Source organism: Amphibalanus amphitrite, unplaced genomic scaffold (assembly GCF_019059575.1).
Source record: "Amphibalanus amphitrite isolate SeventyFive unplaced genomic scaffold, NRLGWU_Aamphi_draft 001161F_arrow, whole genome shotgun sequence".
Classification (NCBI taxonomy): Eukaryota; Metazoa; Arthropoda; class Thecostraca; order Balanomorpha; family Balanidae; genus Amphibalanus; species Amphibalanus amphitrite.
Genome location: NW_024882655.1, coordinates 167,515 through 187,358, shown reverse-complemented (window position 1 = coordinate 187,358; position 19,844 = coordinate 167,515). Strand labels below are relative to the sequence as shown.

General features: G+C 49.1%; 1 protein-coding gene across 1 annotated transcript; it reads left to right on the top strand.

The window, feature by feature from the left end:
- Window positions 1-10,265: 10,265 nt before the first annotated feature.
- On the top strand, window positions 10,266-18,678 carry LOC122370701. The gene is made up of 3 exons (XM_043346539.1): window positions 10,266-10,746; window positions 13,809-13,967; window positions 17,346-18,678. The coding sequence occupies exons 1-3, from the start codon at window positions 10,689-10,691 to the stop codon at window positions 17,537-17,539; spliced, it is 411 nt and encodes a 136-aa protein (XP_043202474.1). The 5' UTR covers window positions 10,266-10,688; the 3' UTR covers window positions 17,540-18,678.
- Window positions 18,679-19,844: the final 1,166 nt, after the last annotated feature.

Sequence of the window (19,844 nt, the reverse complement as noted above, 5' to 3'; positions counted from 1 at the left end):
ACCGAATTCCGAATTGGACATCGGACAAAATCGGAATTCCGAAAATTCAAGTTCCGATTGACACCACTAATACAATGTGCGCTTATCATAGGCGTCTCTCTTTTATGGACACTTGAAGGCACCTCTCTTTGCCATGCCGGCGCCCCTGTTTCTTATGAATGCACCCCCATGCCATTGATCACTTGATTTGCAGACCTCTATTGCATGTGGACGCCCATATATGTAGGCCTCAGAGGCGCACCTCTTTCGCATTGAGGCGCCCCTATGGGCTTCATAGGCGCCCCTCTATTGCACGTAGGTGCCCTACTGTCTCAGAACCGCTCCCCTTTGGCATGGAGACGCCCATCTTTCGTACGGAGGAGCCGCTGTGGTTCTTAGAGACGGCATGGTGCTCCCAGACGCAGATGGGGCTCTCGGAGTCGACAGTGTGGGACCTTCAGTCGCTGATGGGTGCCCGCCAGATGTGGACCCTCGGAGACGCCGGTATGGGGCCCTCAGAGATGCCGGTATGGGCACTCAGAGGTGCCGGTATGTGGCCCTTAGAGACACCGGTGTGGAACCCTCAGATACTTCAGTGTGAAGCCCTTACAATTTCTGGTGTGGAGCTATGAATGCGCTGGCTTAAATCCCTCAGAGGCCGGTACATGGACATAAGAGCTCAGTGAGAGCTTGTGTGGTGCCTTCAGTGGCCTTGTGGAGCCGTTAGACATCAACATGGTGCTCTCAGGAGCCGGTGAGTCCTCAGAGTCACCGGTGTGGGGCCTTCCGAGCTCCGAGATACTGGTCTGGGGCCCTCAGAGGTGTCGGTGTGGGTCCTTCAGATGTACCTATAGAGCCTTGAGATGCACAGGTGTGGTGGCCCACAGAGGCGCCGGTGTGGGGCCCCCAGAGCCACCGATATAGGGCCCTAAGAGACACTAGTATGACCCTCAAAGGCGCCGCTGTGTGGCGCTCATAAACATTGGTGTGGAGCCATCACAGGCGGGTGGAGCCGTTAGAGGCCGGAAAGGGCCCTTAGATGCCTACAAGGAGCCTTCAGAAGCCGGCGTGGCACGTGGGGATAAGCGTGTCTACTTAGGAGCCCTTGAGGTGCTCTCATGAGCTCTGTGGGGCCCTACCGAGCCGAAATATGGCCACGGTCAGTTGCCGCCGCATGGCTCTTCGGACTATCATTCTCAGGGGCCTCATCTGCCTAGTTTGAATAGAAGGGCCTCTCAGACCATCAGTCTCATGGGCCTCCTCTGGCTAGTATAAATAGAAGGGCCTGTTAGACCATCAATCCTAGGGGCCTCCTCTGGTTAGTATAAATAGAAGAGCCTCTCAGACCATTAATCTCGGGGGGCTCCTGTGGACAGTATATATAAAAGGGCCTCTCAGACCATCAGTCTCGGGGGCCTCCCTAGAAAAGTGTAAATGTGGATAGAGGGCCCCCTCAGATTCATTAGGAGTGGACCTATCTGACTACCAGTCTCAGGGGCCACTTGTGGCCAGTATGAATATAAGAGCCTCTCAGACCATCGGTCTCAGGGGCCTCTTCTGACTAGTGTGGATAGAGGGCCCTCCCAGACCACCGGTTTCAGGGGCCTCCAGTGGCCAGTTATATGAACAGAAGGGCCTCACAGCCATCAGCCTCGGGGGCCTCTTCTGACTGGTGTGAATATGAGGGCCTCTCATACCATCAGTCTCAGGGGCCTCCTCTGCCTAGTGTGAATATAAGGGCTTCCCAGGCCATCAGTCTCAGGGGACTCTTCTGACTGGTGCCGGATTGAGGGACCTCCCAGACCGAAAGTTTTGGGGGTCTCCTGTGGCCAGTATAAATAGAAGGGCCTCTCAGTCCATCAGTATCATGGGCCTCTTCTGCCTGGTGTGATTATAAGGGCCTCTCAGGTCATCAGTCTCAGGGGCCTCCTCTGACTACTGTGTAGATGGATAGGCCTCCCAGACCATCAGTCTCAGGGGCCTCTTATGACTATTGAGAATAGAGGGGCATCCTCTGACTAGTGAGGGTAGGGGGCCTCGGCTAGACCGCCAGTGTCAGGGGCCTAAATTTATTCTGACTAGTGTGGATGGAGGGGCCTCCCAGACCACCAGTCTCAGACCTCTGACAAGTGTGGATAGAGGGGCCTCCCAGACCGCCAGTGTCAGGGGCCTCCCCAGACCAGTGTGGAAATTGGGGCCTCCTCAGATCCACTAGGGCCTCTCAGGCCATCAGTCTCAGGGGCTTCGACTGACAAGTATGAACAGAGGGCCTCCTTGGATCCATCACGGCCCCTTGGAGTCCGTGCGTGGGGATTCGTGGAACTTATTTTTACCGAGATTCTGGAAGGTGAAGACGTCCTCTCAAATCGAGACGAGGGGCCTCGAGTAAAAAGTGGGTGGGCCAAAACACATGGTTGGCCCCCCCACCTCGAAAAGTGGGTGGGCACTTGCCCACCTGGCCCCCCCTGTTCCTACGCCTATGTTAGTTAGGGTACCAGTATGTGCAATTTGTATATCTCGGAATTTGGATATCGGTGACCTAAGGTCAGGTCAGTTTCGCGACCTCCCCATTATAAGTTAACCCGCGCCCTGCTGGGGGGGGGGGTGTTTGAACACCCCCCCCCCTGTGGTTTTTCGCGAATATCTCAAAAACGGCGGCGCGGAGCGCCGCCGTTTTTGGTACACCTTATCATACATCAATTCTACACATGTTGTGAAAATTTCAGACCAAGGTCATTCAAGGTCAGGTCACCAGGTCACTCGAAGTGACCTCACCTCATAAAAAGTTTCAATGTCTGTCATAGCTACACCGAGTGACCGATCGCTTTGAAACTTTCAGCGATTGCTAAGAGCATTAGCATGTACAAAATGTGTATCTCAGAATTTTGATATCGATGACCTAAGGTCAGGTCAATTTTGCGACCTCACCATTATAAGTCAATGGGAGAAAATTGAAATGCGCCTGTTTTGGACGAAAGACATTATAAACACTCCCAAACACTGAATTACAAGTGGTTTAGACACACTGAACATGAAAATGGTGTCTGTGACCCCTGTTTATGCCCTGAGGTCATCTTAGGTCACGAATGGTATCTAACAGTTTTTCGCAAATAACTTTTGATAGAGGCATGCTAGAGCGATGAAAACGCCTTAGATGTGTTCAGCTCGACGATACGGATCGACTGATATGCAACATGACCCTTTCCGGTCAGGTCATGACCTTGACCTGAGGTCAAATTTTCAAGTTGACCTTTCAAGGTCAAATTATAGTTCGTTCGATGCGTCTTGACGAGAGGAACACGATGCCGGTAAAAGTAAGCTCGTACAATGCTTGGGTCAAAAGTTATTGCAGAAAAACTGTTTCCGAAAAAATCGGCTATTTTTGCAGTTTTTGCCCCCTGCAGGCAAAACCGTTGACGTTAGGTCAAATCTGAGAAAATTACTCAGAAAGGGCGTGAATAGGGCTATCGAATGCGCTTTTCCGCGGCGCTGTAGCTCTATTGGTTCCCGAGTTATGCGTTGGCTTCTTGGAAATTTTCGACATTCGACCTGGAAATCGGCGAAAATTTGCCTTCAATGACCTTTGGTGACCTGACCTTTGACCTGACCAAAAAATTGACCGAAGTGATTTCCTCATTATTTTTGACGCTCTTTCGAACGCCGCCTTCCGCGTATCGCTACGTGGCCCAGGAGCCGAGTTAGAAGGGGGGGTGTTCAAACACCCCCCCCCCCCCCAGCAGGGCGTGGAAATCCAGGACCCCCAGCCGGGCGCGGGTTAATGGGGGAAAATCAACTCCCTGTTTTTACCACTAAAACGGGTCAGAATGGCCCCATATACCATACATGACTTCATATACGATCAACCTTCACTACCTTGAGGTCTGTTTTGCTGTTGGGCAGCTGTGAGGTCATGTGACGTCATCAAAGGTCACCAAAGGTTTTTGGCCAATAACTCCGTACAGGAACAAGATACAGACGCGTGGATGGTCTCATTGTGTTCAGCTCGTCAAGACGCATCGAATGATATACATGATGACCTCGAGGTCACGTGACCTGAGGTCAACCTTTGACCTTGACCTTTCGAGGTCAACATATATATCATTCGATGTGGATTGACGAGAGGATCACGATGATGCCCTTAGTTTGTTCCTATCTTGACTAATTCGAAAGTTATTCGAGAAAAATTCTCCATATCTAGCGCCGCCATTTTGACTTTTTCGACCCCTGTGACGTCATCTTTGACCTGACCTGAAAATGACCTTAGTAAAAATTGTAGATCTTGACCGTGCGTATCCGATGCCGTTTACCGTTTGTCGCTGCGATGTGTAGTTTTTGAGATCTGAAGGGGGGCCGAATCGGCCCCCCGCCAGTTTCTTGTCCCGGCGGAGCCCGCCAGGAATAGGGTTAACATTAGCCCTATGGGCGTTGCATGGAAAGAATGGGACCAGAAGTCGGCAGTCCCCCCCCCCCTTAATTAAAGGTGCTCTGCGGCCACCCAGCTTATGAGGATGGGGTAAGATGCAGAGCCACAGAGCCGGCTACGCCTTACGATAGTCCCACCAAAGAGGGGGGTGGCTAGAGCTGCCCCAGCTTCCACCTTCGTTTAGAGAAGGGGAGTGGGGTACAGAGAGGCCCCTGTCCCTCGCCATAGCTCCGCCCAGAGGCTGTGTAAGAGGAAAAGAGCCGCCCCTCTGGCCATAGTCCAGCTTATGAGGAGGGGGAGGGTTGGGGTAGAATAGCAAAAGCTGCCACAACATCCATAATAGGTACGGGGACCCGCAGTTGCTACTGTACACGAACCCCAACTCTAGCCGTCTGTCCTGTCCAGTAACAACCGATTACATTGATATCGACTGCCGGTCCCTGTACAAGAGCAGCTGAGGTTTTCTGTGCGTGCCCTCTGGCAGCTTATCGTTGTTCCCTATGAGGGTGCTGGGACAATTTGCTCAGAGTCGCTGTACAGTAGCAACTGCGGGTCCCCGTACACATGTCTCTTAGTGTCAATGATTGCCGAAGTCAATATCCAGGTTCTAGTTAGTAGTTGATTGTCCAACCAAACTTCACGGTTGTTGTCCGGTTTATGTCGGTTCATGTCCACGGTTAACTGTCACCGCGAATTATCAGCCCGATCGCATCGCGATAGATGACAAAATATTGGTGCCTTGCACCGTCACCGTAGCCTACCTAATATTATTTTTTTACCGTTCTCTTTCTACCGCGCCGGTCTGTTTTATTTCTCTTTAGCCCCATGCAGCACTCTTATCGGCCCTAGGGTATCAGTCCAATGTCCAGGCGGACAAAATCATGGAGTCCAGTATTTCTGTATTTCTGTATTTCTGTATTTGCATTAACCGACTACAGGCCTTGCAGCCCATTTACAGTGGCAGTCAATTTAAACTAGGTAACACAACACAACACATGCACACAACGATGACAACATATTACATGTACGTTTCCTGAGAACGAGCAAACTCACGGATGTCCGATAAAACGGAGCCCGATGATGCCAACATGTCAGCGGTGGGTGTATGTTGCAAGAAGCGGTTACATAGCACAGGGATACGGACAGTGAACACTGACTTCACAGTGTCCACGCGACCGAACGGTACGTGGAACAGCCCTGTCTGTCGAGAGCGTCTGTTGGGGACTGCTAGTCCGAAGATTGCCATCAGGTAAGGGCAGTCAATCCTATTGCGATACACATTGACTAGAAATGAAAGATCGGTCTGTACAAAGCGTGACTTAATCGAGCACAAACCAAAGCGGTTCAGGAGACACACGTAATCAAGACTGGAGCCGTCTCCGTCGGAGTTTGATGCCAGCCACATCAAAAAACGATGCTGCATTCGCTCGAGCCGCACAAGATGAGTCTTTGCTGCACCGCTCCAGACAACGCTGCCGTACTCAGCAATTGAGCGGACGTGAGCTTTGTAGGCGGCAAGCAGCGCAGTTCGATTGAATTTGACCCGCCGGGGACATCGAGGCAACTGTACACTGCGCATTATTAGGCCTAACATCTTGTTACATTTCCGTATGGTGGCATCAACATGCTGCGAAAACGTAAGCCTAGCGTCCAAAAGGATGCCTAAATCGCGCACCTCCTGACAACGATTAAGCACATGACCATTAACTCTGTATGTCGACCTAATGGGAGTTGTCCTAAGGGTGAAAGTGATCGTTTGACATTTAACCGGATTGAGTTTTAGTTTCCATGTTTTACACCAGTCGTGAAGCTTGTCTAAGTCCGCCTGAAGCATAGACCCGGGAACAGGGGGGGGGGGCAGCGGGGGCGCTTGTCCCCCCCCCCCCAACTTGGGAGCCGAGGGGGCGGCTCCCCCTCAACATTGAGGCGGCGAGAAAGGATCTTTCCTCCCTTTTCCGGACTTCTTTCCTTCTTGTTTCCTTTATACATCTAAACATCAACACACGGCATTCTCCTTGCCATCTGAATGCTTTCTGCTGATTGGTACAGTATCGATTTGACAACATCTGCTATTGTCATCCCGCTTTGGTTTGGGCCTGACCTTGGCTAATGTTTGGCAGGCAAGATTTTATAATGGACCATTTTGGGTCAACTTTGAGAAATACATAACATACATACAACAGTGGTAAAATCGTTGCTATAGGTATAACACAGTTTACCCGCTCTGGGTGTGAGGAAGGGGTGTGGGGCAATGGGTGCACAGACGGGGTGCCCTCGGAGGGCCGGTATTGGATTAAAGCTCAGCGACACTAAGGGCTTGTGTGGTGCCTTCAGTTATCGGTGGCACCCTCAGAATCACCGGCGCGGCGCAAGGCCCTCAGAGCCGGCGGTAAGGGGCCCTTAGAGTTTAGAGGCACTGGTGTGGGGCCGTCATGCAGGTGCCGGTGTGGGCACTCAGAGGTGCTATAGTCTGTTCCATATCAAGCTTGCAGTTGGAGTTTCTTCAGCAGATCGCTCCTCCGCTCAAGATTTGCGTCTTAACCCTATTCCTGGCGGGCTCCGCCGGGACAAGAAACTGGCGGGGGGCCGATTCGGCCCCCCCCCCTGAGATCTCGAGAACGAAGCAAGATAGCGACAAGCGGTAAACGGCATCGGATACGCATGGACAAGGTCTACAATTTTTACTAAGGTCATTTTCAGGTCAGGTCAAAGATGACGTCACAGGGGTCGAAAAAGTCAAAATGGCGGCGCTAGATATGGAGAGAGTTTTTCTCGAATAACTTTCGAATTAGTCAAGATAGGAACAAACTAAGGGCATCATCGTGATCCTCTCGTCAATCCGCATCGAATGATATATATGTTGACCTCGAAAGGTCAAGGTCAAAGGTTGACCTCAGGTCACGTGACCTCGAGGTCATCATGTATATCATTCGATGCGTCTTGACGAGCTGAACACAATGAGACCATCCACGCGTCTGTATCTTGTTCCTGTACGGAGTTATTGGCCAAAAACCTTTGGTGACCTTTGATGACGTCACATGACCTCACAGCTGCCCAACAGCAAAACAGACCTCAAGGTAGCGAAGGTTGATCGTATATGAAGTCATGTATGGTATATGGGGCATTCCGACCCGTTTTAGTGGTAAAAACAGGGAGTTGATTTTTCCCCCATTGACTTATAATGGGGAGGTCGCGAAACTGACCTGACCTTAGGTCACCGATATCAAAATTCCGAGATATACAAATTGCACATACTGGTATCCTAACTAAAGCCTGAAGAGAAGAAATTGATCGGTCAAAAACTCTAGCTCTGGCGTGATTGCAAACTTTTCTGAGGTAGGGTCACCAAACCGCCTCTGGTGACCTGACCTGAGGTCAGATCAACTCAAAATTTTCAGACATGTTGCGTAGAAGCCTTATAGGAAAAGTCAGAAAATTTGAGCTTCCTAGCTCAACGCGTTTGGGAGAAATAACCAAAAAACCTCAGGGGGGGGGGGCTCCTGAGGCCCCCCCCCCCGCCAGGAATAGGGTTAAAATGTAAGAGTTGTATGTACAGAAATCACGCACTGCTTTCAGCAGGGTACTTCGGCTGCAAACTTGAAACGGAACAGAGTATAGTGTGATTCTCTCAGAGGCGCCGGTGAGGGTCCTTACAGGCGTTGCTGTAGGCCCTCATAGACGCTTGTGTGAAGCCGTTACATACGGGTGTGGAGCCCTTAGAACTGCTGACGCGAGCTCTCTACAAGCCGGCAGGGGGTTTCAGTGACCGGCAAGGGGCCCTTAGGCCGACAGAAGAAGTCCTGTGGGGTCCTTAGAGACCGGCATGGTACTGTCAGACGCCGGTGGGGCCCTCAGAGTCACCAGTGTGGGGCCCTCAAAAGTCACCTGTGGATGGCCTTTAGATGCGCAGGTGTTGGTTGGGTCCTCAGAGCCGCCGATATAGGGCTTTTAGGCACTGGTGTAGGCACTCGGAGTTGGGGGTGTGAAACCCTCAGAGACACCGATATGGCCGTGGGCCCTCATAGGCGCCGATGAGGGCCCCACAGTTGCCGTTATGGGGCCCTCAGAAAAACAAGTGCGGGACCATCACAGGCGGGAAATGCCCCTAGAAGTGGCCTCTCATAGGCCGGTAAAAACTCTCAAGAGGCCAGTAACGGGCCTTTGGAGACCACCGGGGGGCCCTTAAAAGCCATAAAAGGCCCTCAGAAGCCGGCGTGGGGCCCTTGTGGAGATCTTAGTGTGGCTATTTGGGGCCCGTGAGGTGCTTCTAAGTCGAAATATGGCAATCGTTAGCCCTCAGCGGTCAAATGGCGCCGCAGGGCCCCTCGGACCCCAGGGTCCCTTTGAACCCGATGGAGGGGGGGGGGGGGGTACGTGTCCCCTTAGACCCCTAGCTACGCCACTGTTCGTATGCTTCATGTCAGATATTCTAGGTTCGCCCCCCCAACTTGAAAATCGTTCCCGGGCCCCTGGCCTGAAGTAAAGCAACATCATCATCGGACCCCACTCGGTGAAACAGCTTGACATCATCTGCATATAACAGGCAGCCAGTCTCCATACACTTCGGGATGTCAGCAACAAAGCACGCGAACAACAAAGGTCCCAAAATGCTGCCTTCGGGCACGCCTGACTGCACGGCAGTCCACGCCGAATGCTTGCCGTTCAAAACAACGCGCTGCATGCGATCGCTGAGGTAGGATGTAAGCCAGGAGTGAGCAGTGCCAGTGATGTGAAAGGATGAGCGGAGTTTGTGTAGAAGTAGGACATGGTTTACAGACGTGAAGGCGGACGAAAAGTCGGTGTAAATGGCGTCTGTCTGTTTACCTTTGGAAATGGAGGACCAGCAGTGATCAAGGAAGCAGGACAGGTTAGTAACACATGAGCGGCCTGGCAGGAATCCATGCTGGTTGGCGGGGATGGCAGGAAGACAGACCGGCAGGAGATTCTCCAAAACTACCTTCTCTAGGACTTTTGAGCAAATTGAGAGCAAGGAAACGGCTCGGTAATTGTCAGGGATTTTCTTGGAACCTTTCTTATGAATGCTAACAACATTAACCTGTCTCCAATAGGATGGGAAGTACCCACAAGAAACAGACATCTCACAAATGATTTCAAGTGGGACGGCTACCTCATCAGCACATTCAGCAGTAGGCCATAATACGTCATCGGCCTTCGGCCTCGCATAAAATCATTGAGTCCAGCGATAAGTCGTCGGCATCTAGTGGTTCATAGTCTCCTAGGGAGACCGATGATCCTCTGCTGGCCTTATGAAAGTCACTTGCTGGCCTCAGAGGGCCCTTTGCTGGTAGTCCTCAGAGGGCCTTCGGTTGACAATGGGCATTAGGGTATCATTTTGGCCTCAGGGGGCCCCAATCGGTGGTCCACTGGGGCTGAATGAACGCTCTATTGGCCTTGGGGCTCAAAGGACATTCTGTTGAGGAGCCATGTGGTGACCTTAGGTCGGTCGGTTGGAACGAGAGCCCCAGAGGGCTCTCGTTTGGCTTCAGAGAATCATCTGCCGGTCTCATTGGGTTCTCTATAGCATTAGAGGTCTCTGGTGGGGCTAAAGGGCCCTCCGCTGGTCTCAGAGCGCCCTCTGTTGGTCACAGTCATAGCGCCCTCTGTTGGCTTCGGGAGCCTCAGCTCTGTAGACCTTAGGATACGCGGCGACACTGGCGACGGTCGAAAACCTGGAGGTGTTTCACCGATGATAGCAGCACGCTGCTATTTCACGTGTCAACTTTGGTTTCCATGAAGATCTCAACAAGCCCATTGCTCCAATACTACTACAAGTGTGACGTCAGCTCGCGAACTTGGAATAGCAGTGTGCTGCTATCACCGGTGAAACACCACTCCTAACACCACTCCAACTTGGTCAGGTCTTTTTTAGCAGCTCTCTGCATACTAGCGTCCTCTACAATCGAGTTTGTAGCGCCCTCTGTGATTATTGAGCTGCCAAATTGAAATAGAAATAATGTGCTATAGAAGCTAGTAGTATATCTAGAATATTAAACGAATATTCAGGAAATTTTTCTTCAAAAAGTGTAAATCTGGACACTTTCAAAGGTCAAAATCAATAACTGACTTTTAAAAATTTGAAAGTTGATAGAAGAATTTTTGTGCTTCACCTGTTTCAAAAAATATACTATTTAGTTTAAAAGATTTGGCCGCTTTGAGCGCAAACGCCCCTTTTCGCTGTTGGCTGTTGGATCGTGTGGTGTGTGCGTGTGCCTGCTGCGAGTTACTGGATTTATTTGGCTTTTTGGCGTTACAATACGACTGCACGATGAACTCCTACATGGCTTTCTTCGCCGCAATGGTGGCTTTTTCAATGTTTTCGTCCTGTAAGTACGGCATTGCTTGTATTTGTGCATTTCTGGCGCAGTGTGGGCAAAGTGCCAATTTGTCAGACCCAATTCAATATTAATGGTTCCAGCGTATCAAAATAAAGATAGGTATTCATTTCTTAAAGTGTTGAATTATTTTCTTTACATAGCAAATATTCATTTCTCAATGATTAAATGAGGCTTCAACATCATTGGCAAATCGAGTAAGAGGTTTTTCGGACTAGGGGAACTAGCTTGAATGCTCCTGTTTCCTTTTTCAGGTGTGTAAATTTTCAATGTCCATTTTTTTACTTATTGTGTTATTTGAAGCCATTTTTATCGATTCAATTTACCAAGTTTCTGTCAAAGGGAGGATAATATTAATAATGCAGTTTCATCAATCAGAGATGCTGTGGGACTGCCCCTCCCGACCCCCTGGATGTGCCCGCAGCCAGTGTCAGATATTGCCCTCTTTCCATCACCAATGTCCACCAATTCTGTGCTTGTGTGGGTCCAGAAAATGGATTGATTTCTAAATCATTGTTTTGTTTCTCCTGGATTCTTTCTTTGCAAAGCCTAACATGGCTTGTGATGGTCTTATTGTCCTATCAAAGTCACATGATTATGAAATAATGAATAATCATCATAATGAAATGAAAGTTATGAAAGTTATTTATCATAATAATTCATATCTATCATATCTATCTATCATATAGGTAATCATATCTATCATTTAGTTATCTATCATAATGAAAGTTATTTTATAGCTCTCTTTTACCCACAGTTTGTAGGCTACAGGGGGTAAATAGTGCCCAAAATGCTGCTCTATTGGCCGTGTCCGACACATTGCACATCATTTTTTATGGTGATTTAATTGTTACTGTTTGGGTGAATGTGCCACTGAGGCAGTGCATTTGGGTCTTATTTTGGTTTTCAAGAGAAAACTGCTAATGCTTGATTCAAGCATTAGCATTTAATATTCATGTGTTTTAACTTTTGGTGCATTGTTCTAATAAAATTAATTGATCTAGCTTTTCTTGTAAATGATAAGATTGAGTGAGCTGTGGAATTTCAAGCTGTGTAATGTAAAAAGGTAGTTCCTTCTGTCACAGCACTCAGCACCCCATCACATACTCCTTAGTATGGCTTAGTATGGCATCTGCACTCCAATCCATGGGCCTGTTCCAGCACCTCCAGTAGAAATTCTTGACTGGAGGCTCTACCAGAGGTTTCACTGGAGGCGCTGGAACGCAATCTGGAGATTTCTGGAGATTAGCATCACAGATACCAAAAGAATGACGATTGTTCTCTCTTGAAACACAAAATTTGTTTTCAATTTAATTAAGAAAGATTAACAAAATTATAGCAATGTAATTTTCTTTACATTCAAGTTGTAAAATAATCAGTCAAAAGTCCTTTGTTTACATTCGTGATTGTCACATGTGCGCCATAATTGTAGACCAGAGCCTCCAGAGAAATTTGGACCTCCTAACTCTCTGGAGGCTACTGGAGGTTTCTGGAGCTTTGGCGAGAGCTTTCTGGAGCTTTCTGGAGGCGCTGGAACGCTCTCTGGAGGATTCTAGAGCTTTCTGGAGCTTTCTGGAGGTTTCTGGAGGCGCTGGAACAGACCCCATGCCATTCCTAAATTGAAAGGGAACACCTGATTCATGCGCATATACATTTTTGCAATAAACAAGCACATAGCTGGATCCAAAGATGGCACTAATTGCTGTGCGGGGCTGTGGACTGCCAGCATACCCTTCAAGAACAATATTGAAAATCAAAACATTTAGGCAACCATTCCCACTGAGTTGGAAGCTGAAAGCAATTTCAACTCCAGTTTGGCTGAGCTTTGTGTGAGGAAACAGACTAGGCTCCAGCTACTGATCATCAAATTCAAGTTAGTCATCACCGTTCATCTAGCAATTAGGTATTAATTTTGCTTTCAAAATTTTGATCTCTGCTGGAAATCAAAAATTTAAAATTAAAATAATTGTGTACCTATCTGTGCTTCTTAATAAAGGCTGCGATACTAAAAGCAATACAAAACGAAGAGTATCTGTTATTATCTGTGACTACATTATCTACATTACATTATCTATGACTTTTTAGCTTGAAAATGGTCACCAGTTGAAACAAGCCACTGACCCCATTTTTAATCAAGCCACTGACCATCCATATTATCGCGATACATTCGTAGAATCCAGTCCCAACTTTGACCGTTTGTTTATCGATTGATGGATGTTATCGACGTTTATTCGCCATATCCGTGAAGCCATGAGCACGGCATGAACTTGCTGCTGGTCCCATCGGGACGTGTGGTGACGTGAGAAAATCTGGCAAAGCCACGCCCATTTCCGCTGGTGGCTCCTCTCACTTCCTGGCAACATCGTACTGGGTGTTTGCTTGCGCTTCTTTAGAGCTTCAATTTCTCAGCATTGGGTCTGGAAGTTGATTGCTTCAAGATAGGATTACCGTAAAGTGGGGTTATTTGAGACAGTGGGGCTATTTGAGACAGTATTTAAAATCGCTATAAAATGAAGATCGTTCGATTTTTGTGTGATGTTTTTGCTCAGGGAGGTGTGGAATCGAGCAGTAAATCGCCTGAGCAAATAATTAAGCATAAATTTTAAGTGGTTTTTATTTTATAGCAATTTTAAATACTGTCTCAAATAGCCCCACTGTCTCAAATAGCCCCACCTTACGGTACGAATTTGAAAAGCAAGTTGCGGCCGATTCTAGGTCGGGGTGGAGTGGAAAATGTAAAATTGTAATGTGTTGGTAATGACTCTGCTGAGTGCCTACCTCATATCCACTCTCTCCTTCCTGGTGCCCTATGTCTACCTAACACTATTTCCCTCTGTCTCTCCCCTCTGTTGTATACGTATGCTTAATACTCTCCCTCTAACTCCCTCTTTATCCTCAGGCTCTGGCCTTCAGGGTTACGAATGTACCACGAAGAACCACACAGCTTGCGAGTATTGTCTCCCCTCTGTGTTATACCTATACTCCCTCTCTGACTCCCTTTGTATCCCCAGGCTTGTCTTATACTCCCTCTCTGACTCCCTCTTTACCCCCAGGCTCTGGCCTTCAGTGCTATGAGTGCACCACCAAGAACCACACCGCCTGCGAGTATGAGCTGGACCCTGCCCGCGCCAAGGCGGCTGGTTTTATCAAGACCTGTCCCGAGCCGAAGGAGAAAGGAATGAGGGCACTGTGCCGTACTACGCATCAGACCGGTAAGTGGCGTACTGCCTGTCGTACGGATACTGCAATGTCGAAGTGTGTCGTACCATGTGTCGTACTACACATTAGACCGGTGAGTGTCGTACCATCTGTGGTAATGGACAAAGTGCCGTACCATGTGTCGTACCAAGCATCAGACCGCTAATGGTCTGATGCTTGCAAGTGCCGCACTTGTGTCGCTTGGGCCGATGCAAGTATCTTACACTGAGTGTAGTGTGAACACTAATGTGTTGCTCTAAGTGTCGTACCAAGTGTCGAACTACGCATGAGACGGGTGAGTGCCTTAGCATTTCCTTAGCAGTGTTGTACATGGGTATTGTGATGTTACAGTGTAACAATTGCTATATTGTTGTGTTGTTCAGCGTGCTGTAGTGTATATCAGACTGGTAATAGCGTATGTCTAGCTAGGTTGGGAAGTGTCGTCCAATGTGTTTGTTGTGGGTATAGTATCTGTTATACATGTGTTATGTGTGCATTGCTTAGTGTCGTACAGTGTAGAATTGCAGGCCAGGTTTCAGCATTGTAAAACGTGTCGTACTGCACCTCTTGCGATATTGAGAAGTGTTGTACCATGCGTTGTATCACTTATCACACCGGTAATTAGTGTCGTTCTGTCATAAGGAGTCCAGCATGAGGCCCTGTGCCTTATTCGCCTCAGACCGATAAGTGTCGTAACATGTGTGTTGTATCGTACACCATGTGGGACTGCAAAGTGTCGTTTATATGCCGTACCATGTGTGCCTTCCTACGCCTCAGACCATTGTGTGTCGTACCCAGGTGTCGTACTGTCACAGTGTCACTGTCACTGTCACCCGTTCGTTATATTGTGAATGTTGTACTGTGTATTTATGCATGTCGTACTATAACGTTGTTATTAGAGTAGTAAGCTTAATCCTAAGACGTACGTCGTACATCATAGCCTCGCGATATTGGTAATGTCGTACCACATTTGTCGTACTCTACCACCGTGACTACATTGATAAGTGTCATATACTCTAAGTTCATACCAAAACATTCACTTCAGTCAATCCCTCGCAATGAGGTGCGGGCTAGAGCAGATGTATTTGAAGTGGTTCTGGGATACGATTTTCTGGCTGTCGAAAGAGTGTCAGCCTGTTGGCAGAGTATAGTCGACTACAGAATGATGTTCCACTCCTCAGATTCAAGCTATCAGTTGACCGGAGCGCTAAGTTGTGCCGTTTATCACGCAATTAAGCGTGCCGTGTGATGCGGCACAGCCTACCACTCCAGGCAAATAATTGCCTGTGAAAAGTGGAACAGCATTCTGTAGTCGACTATATGTACAGTCTAGGGGAGGACGCTTCATTTTATGCGACACCCATGAGTATAATTGAAACATCACAGCCCAATGATTTGCTGGCAACATCACAGTCCTCTTCCAAGGATCACCGAGTACCTTGTAACGCGGCACCTCCAGCCACCTACCCTGCCAGTCGACAACCTCGCCAGGCCAAGTGACCTTCACTCCGAAATGCGCCAGCCTTTTCCGTAGTAACAATCCTCTGCAATATATTCACAGACCCGAGCTCTGCCGCCGGTAGTAGCTATCCCTAAAATCTATTTCTAAGCTCGAACTGGTTTTATTACCATACATGAACACGCCGCGTTGAGCCTGTGAGTGGTTGGAGTGTGTGGTTGAGGCCAGGCCCTAGGCCGCTGGTATAGGTAGCTCAAACAGCTCAGACAGGCGAGGGTTTGTCACCGGCCCTTTGTTTTATTGTGGAGCGGGCTTGGTAGGATTAGTGGTGTCGATGGAAGCTTACCTCCAGCGCCCCTTTGTCTGTTGGTACCGTTTCGTCCATCTGTTCTACATCTCGATTTCGTGTTTCGTCTGTCATTAGTTCTCTCACATCTCATGTCTTCCCATCACTTCTCTTCTTTTTTCTTCTCCTTTCCTGTCTTCTCCTTTTCCATCTTCCCATTCCCATCTCCCCAAATCATCATCCGGTTCCCTTCTCTCCCCGCCCTTTTTGCTTCCCTTCCAGTCCATCCATTTTCTTCTTCATTCGCCGCGTCTCACTGGGATATCCAGCTCAGATTTTTGGGAGGGCAAGCCATTTTAATTTAAACAAGGTGGTTCTTTCCATGCACTCTATATAGGCGTAATGTTAAAATTTTGCCGTTTCGGAGGGGCAATTGCCCTATTTGCCCTCCCATGGATCCGTCACTGTCGCGACTCTCCCCTTTCCGCCTTTCCTCGTTCTTATATCCGCCCCGTTTCTTCATCCTTCTGTCAGTCAGATTGTGATTGGCTGGTTTCTGAAACCGCACAGAGTGCCGTTCACTTCAGTGTGCGTTTGACCATTCCATAAATAAACTGGTGTAGTACCGTTCCATGCCAGACCCGTTGCGACTACCGATCCCGTCCCTCTGGTCCCATTACTTATGTAACGGTGGATTTATTTATTTTGTCTGTTTATGCTGTGCTGTCGGATATCACCGGCCGACTTTTTTTTTACAAGTCCTGTCTACTCTTCTCACGTTTTTCCCTCCTTGTTTCATAGTACCTGTACACAGGCTTACATAGGCGTTTCCAAGGCTTTGTACTTACCTGTGTCTTTGAGTATTTGGCTGGCTTTGTACGCCGCCTTTGCCTGCTATCCGACCCGGGTTCATCGTCGTGTTGTTGGTTACACTTTCTTCTGTCTTTGCCCCTTCCACTGTCCACCCACCGCCCCCAGAATGTATACTCCGTGTTAAGTGTCCGCTACTTGTGAAGAGAGAAATCCGTGTTAGATGTGAGCTCGGTGTAACACTATCTCAGTAGTCTGTTATATCTCCTCCGTTATGTTACTCGCTCTGCCTAACACGTGTTTCTGTGAGTCGTAGCTGTACCCGGTTACTGGTGACAGCCAGTCACCAGTCACAGACTGGCTGTATTGTATTGTATTGAACAATTATGAGCAATCCACATCCTGAAAGTGCGTGGCGATTACTACTCAGAATCCGTACGCGGCTGTTTGGTTGTGCTGTCAATTGTTATGACTACAAGGTGATACCGCGTCTTCTTTACGGTATTCTCTGCTGATATTCTCTGTCCTTCCGTAACTTGTCTGCCATTCCAATCTTCCGCCGACATATATGTTCATTACAGTTGGTAATGGAGATCGACGCCTATGTCCCTTATCTACCGCTGTTCCCGTATATATCTTACACGTAGTTAGGTGAAACCCTGTGCCAAGCTGCGGGTGCCCTAGCGCACCAAATCCGCCGCCGCCCTAACAGTGACCCTGACCTCCGCCGTCTGTTCCGGCTCCAAAGCCAAGCCGGCGTGGAAATTAGGACCCCCAGTTTGGTGCTACCAATGATCTAACTATTCTGTCAATAATTACCCTCCCCCTCCCCCACAGTTCTGGAGGAGGTTCGCATCATCCGAAGCTGCGGCTTCGCCAACGACACGAAGGAATGCTCCGGCTCCCGCAACTCCGAGGTCATCGTCAACTCTTGCCAGTGCTTCACTGATCTTTGCAACAGTGTGGGAGTCACTCAGCTCGCTCCGGCAGCCCTTCTGGCCGCGTTTGTTCTCCGCGCAGCGCTGCACTGAGGGTGTTGTAGAGAAAGCTGGAGCGGTTAGATGATGTAGGTAGGTGTGTGAAGTGTTTTGTGTTTTAGAAATGAGAGGGAGACGGTAGGTGGTATGTGAAAAGGTGGATATAGCGTAGGGTGCAGCTGAGGGTTTACCTTGCTGTTTGGATATTAGCTGTGGGATTTCTCTGTGTTTTTCACTGTTGTCTCTCTGTAAGTCATTATCCGCTGTCGTATTCGCAGGAGGGTATCCCATTGTAGGTTCCTGCTGGGGATACTCGCTGTTTGGGATATTCTATGGGTATCCCGACCCGCTGTGAGTATCCCGCTGCTCGATTATCCGCAGTCTGGTTATCCTCAATCAGCTATCCGTCGATCCAAGTTATCAGCTATCCACTATCCTTTATCCACAGCCTGGTGTCCCCTATCGGTATCCGCTATCGTTATCCATTGTCTGTATCCGCTGTCTAATATCCGTCATCCGGCATCCTCTCTGTACCCGCCGTCGTTATCCGCCCCTCGCTATCCACTATCCCGTTATCCGCTGTGCCATCCCGGGTGTCTTCAGCCAGCTGCTGGGGTATTGTCCCCATCCAGGAAACGTGTGCAATGTCATGAATCTGAAACCGTGGTGGTGTGTGACTTGAGTGGTGTTCTCTAGCGCTTTTGGCGTCTTTTTCGAGCGTCGATCTGAAGTTGTGTTCATTTTTGTCTAGAGAAACAGTAGGAATCTTGCGGTTTTTATTGTCATTTTCTCTAGACTGCGTACGATGAAGCTGAAGGCAGCAGGATTTTTACAAACTGATCATGTATTTGCCAACGCATATCTCATTTATGAACCCATTTTACTGCTATTTTATCATCCCAGTCTTCCCTGTGCTTTTTTACCTTTTATATCGTCCGTCTTCTGATCTGAAGCTACTTAGCCCGAGTTTTAACTGCGTTCGGGATGGTTTACCTGAGTGTGTGTTTGTGTGTGTGTGAGAGGTAACAGTCGTGCGTTCTCGCATCCTTTCGAGCTCTGTAGTGGGGCTCCGTGCCTTTTGCGCAGCTTATGCCAACCTGCGTTCGTACCCCTGTGTGTGTGAGTGTCTCCTCTGAGATAACGTCGTGCCGGTGGTATGGCGATCCTTGTACAATAAATAAACGGAGGAGAGATTTAGGGGTTTGAGGATGGGTGGTGCGTATCACGTGTCATATAATGACACGTAGGTTAGAGGGAATGTGGTGACAAAGCGCCGTGGGATGACACTGGTTCTGACACTTTGACACATTGGGATTGACTCTAGTACGGCTGACTCGCGCTAGCAATGCTATGTGAAAATAGCACTGCTTCTGTACAAATTACAGCGCAGTGTAGGGACTAAGGAGGGCACTGGCATGATCCCAAGAATGTCCGATGACAGCAAACTGACTCATGTGTCGTCACTGGCAAAGCTGGCGCCCTTCGGGTACAACGGGCATGATACGTGTCGATAACACTTTCACAGTGTCATCTACACATGCAGCTGACACAAGTGACACACTTTCCCTCCTCTTAAACACTGTCACAGCTCACTCATCAAATCACAACTCTGAAGCCGCCCCTGCAGTAGCATCGAACTCGATCTCGAACGCTAGAATCCCTGTCTAGAAACGGTCCCTCTCAGCCCAACGATAAACACACTCACTCGCCCGCCGGCGGCGGGACTAGTTCTCCGAATCGAAAGCGGCCGACCGGTCTCTCGTAAGCGACCGAGCGCTAGTGTGGAACATTCCATCTCAGCTAACCTGAGACGGTCCTGGTCCAAAGAGGGAGTGGTCGCAGCCAGAGACCTCGTGGCTTGACGGGCCGTGGAAATGTGGGTCACTACTTCCCCCCCCCCCCTCCCCTCCCCTGCCTTGGTTCAACTTCAGACAGACGGCGGAGTTATTCACGTGGTGGTGGGGAGGAGGGGGAGGGGTGGGGCGAATGGTTTGTGTCAAACGGAGGCTCGACTGACAGCATGTGTAGAGGGGCTCTGGGGTAGCGTCTTGGGAGCGAGATGGGGAGGGGAGGGAGGGCGTTTGGAGTTCAAATGGGGAGGGGAAGAGAGTGCGTTGGGACTTGATCTAGTTGGAAAGGGCCTTCGAGAGGTTGAAATTGTGGAGAGGGAAAGAGAATGTAATGGTACTGGCGCACTGCAGAGGACGACGGAACTGAGGAGAGAGAGAGAGAGAGAGAGAGAGAGAGAGAGAGAGAGAGCCGAGAGAAAACGCCAACGAAACACCTATCGCTCCGTGTCACGCGTTTCGGTTCGCCCCTTGTGTCAACTGTCCATCGTAGTTACGAATTTACGCTTCAA

Bases quoted from the DNA above. Each gene is read 5' to 3' on its own strand.
- LOC122370701 (XM_043346539.1), top strand. From the start codon at position 10,689: ATGAACTCCTACATGGCTTTCTTCGCCGCAATGGTGGCTTTTTCAATG. The intron at 10,747-13,808 runs GTAAGTACGGCA...CTTTACCCCCAG, and splicing joins TTTTTCAATGTTTTCGTCCT to GCTCTGGCCTTCAGTGCTAT. The intron at 13,968-17,345 runs GTAAGTGGCGTA...CCTCCCCCACAG, and splicing joins CCGTACTACGCATCAGACCG to TTCTGGAGGAGGTTCGCATC.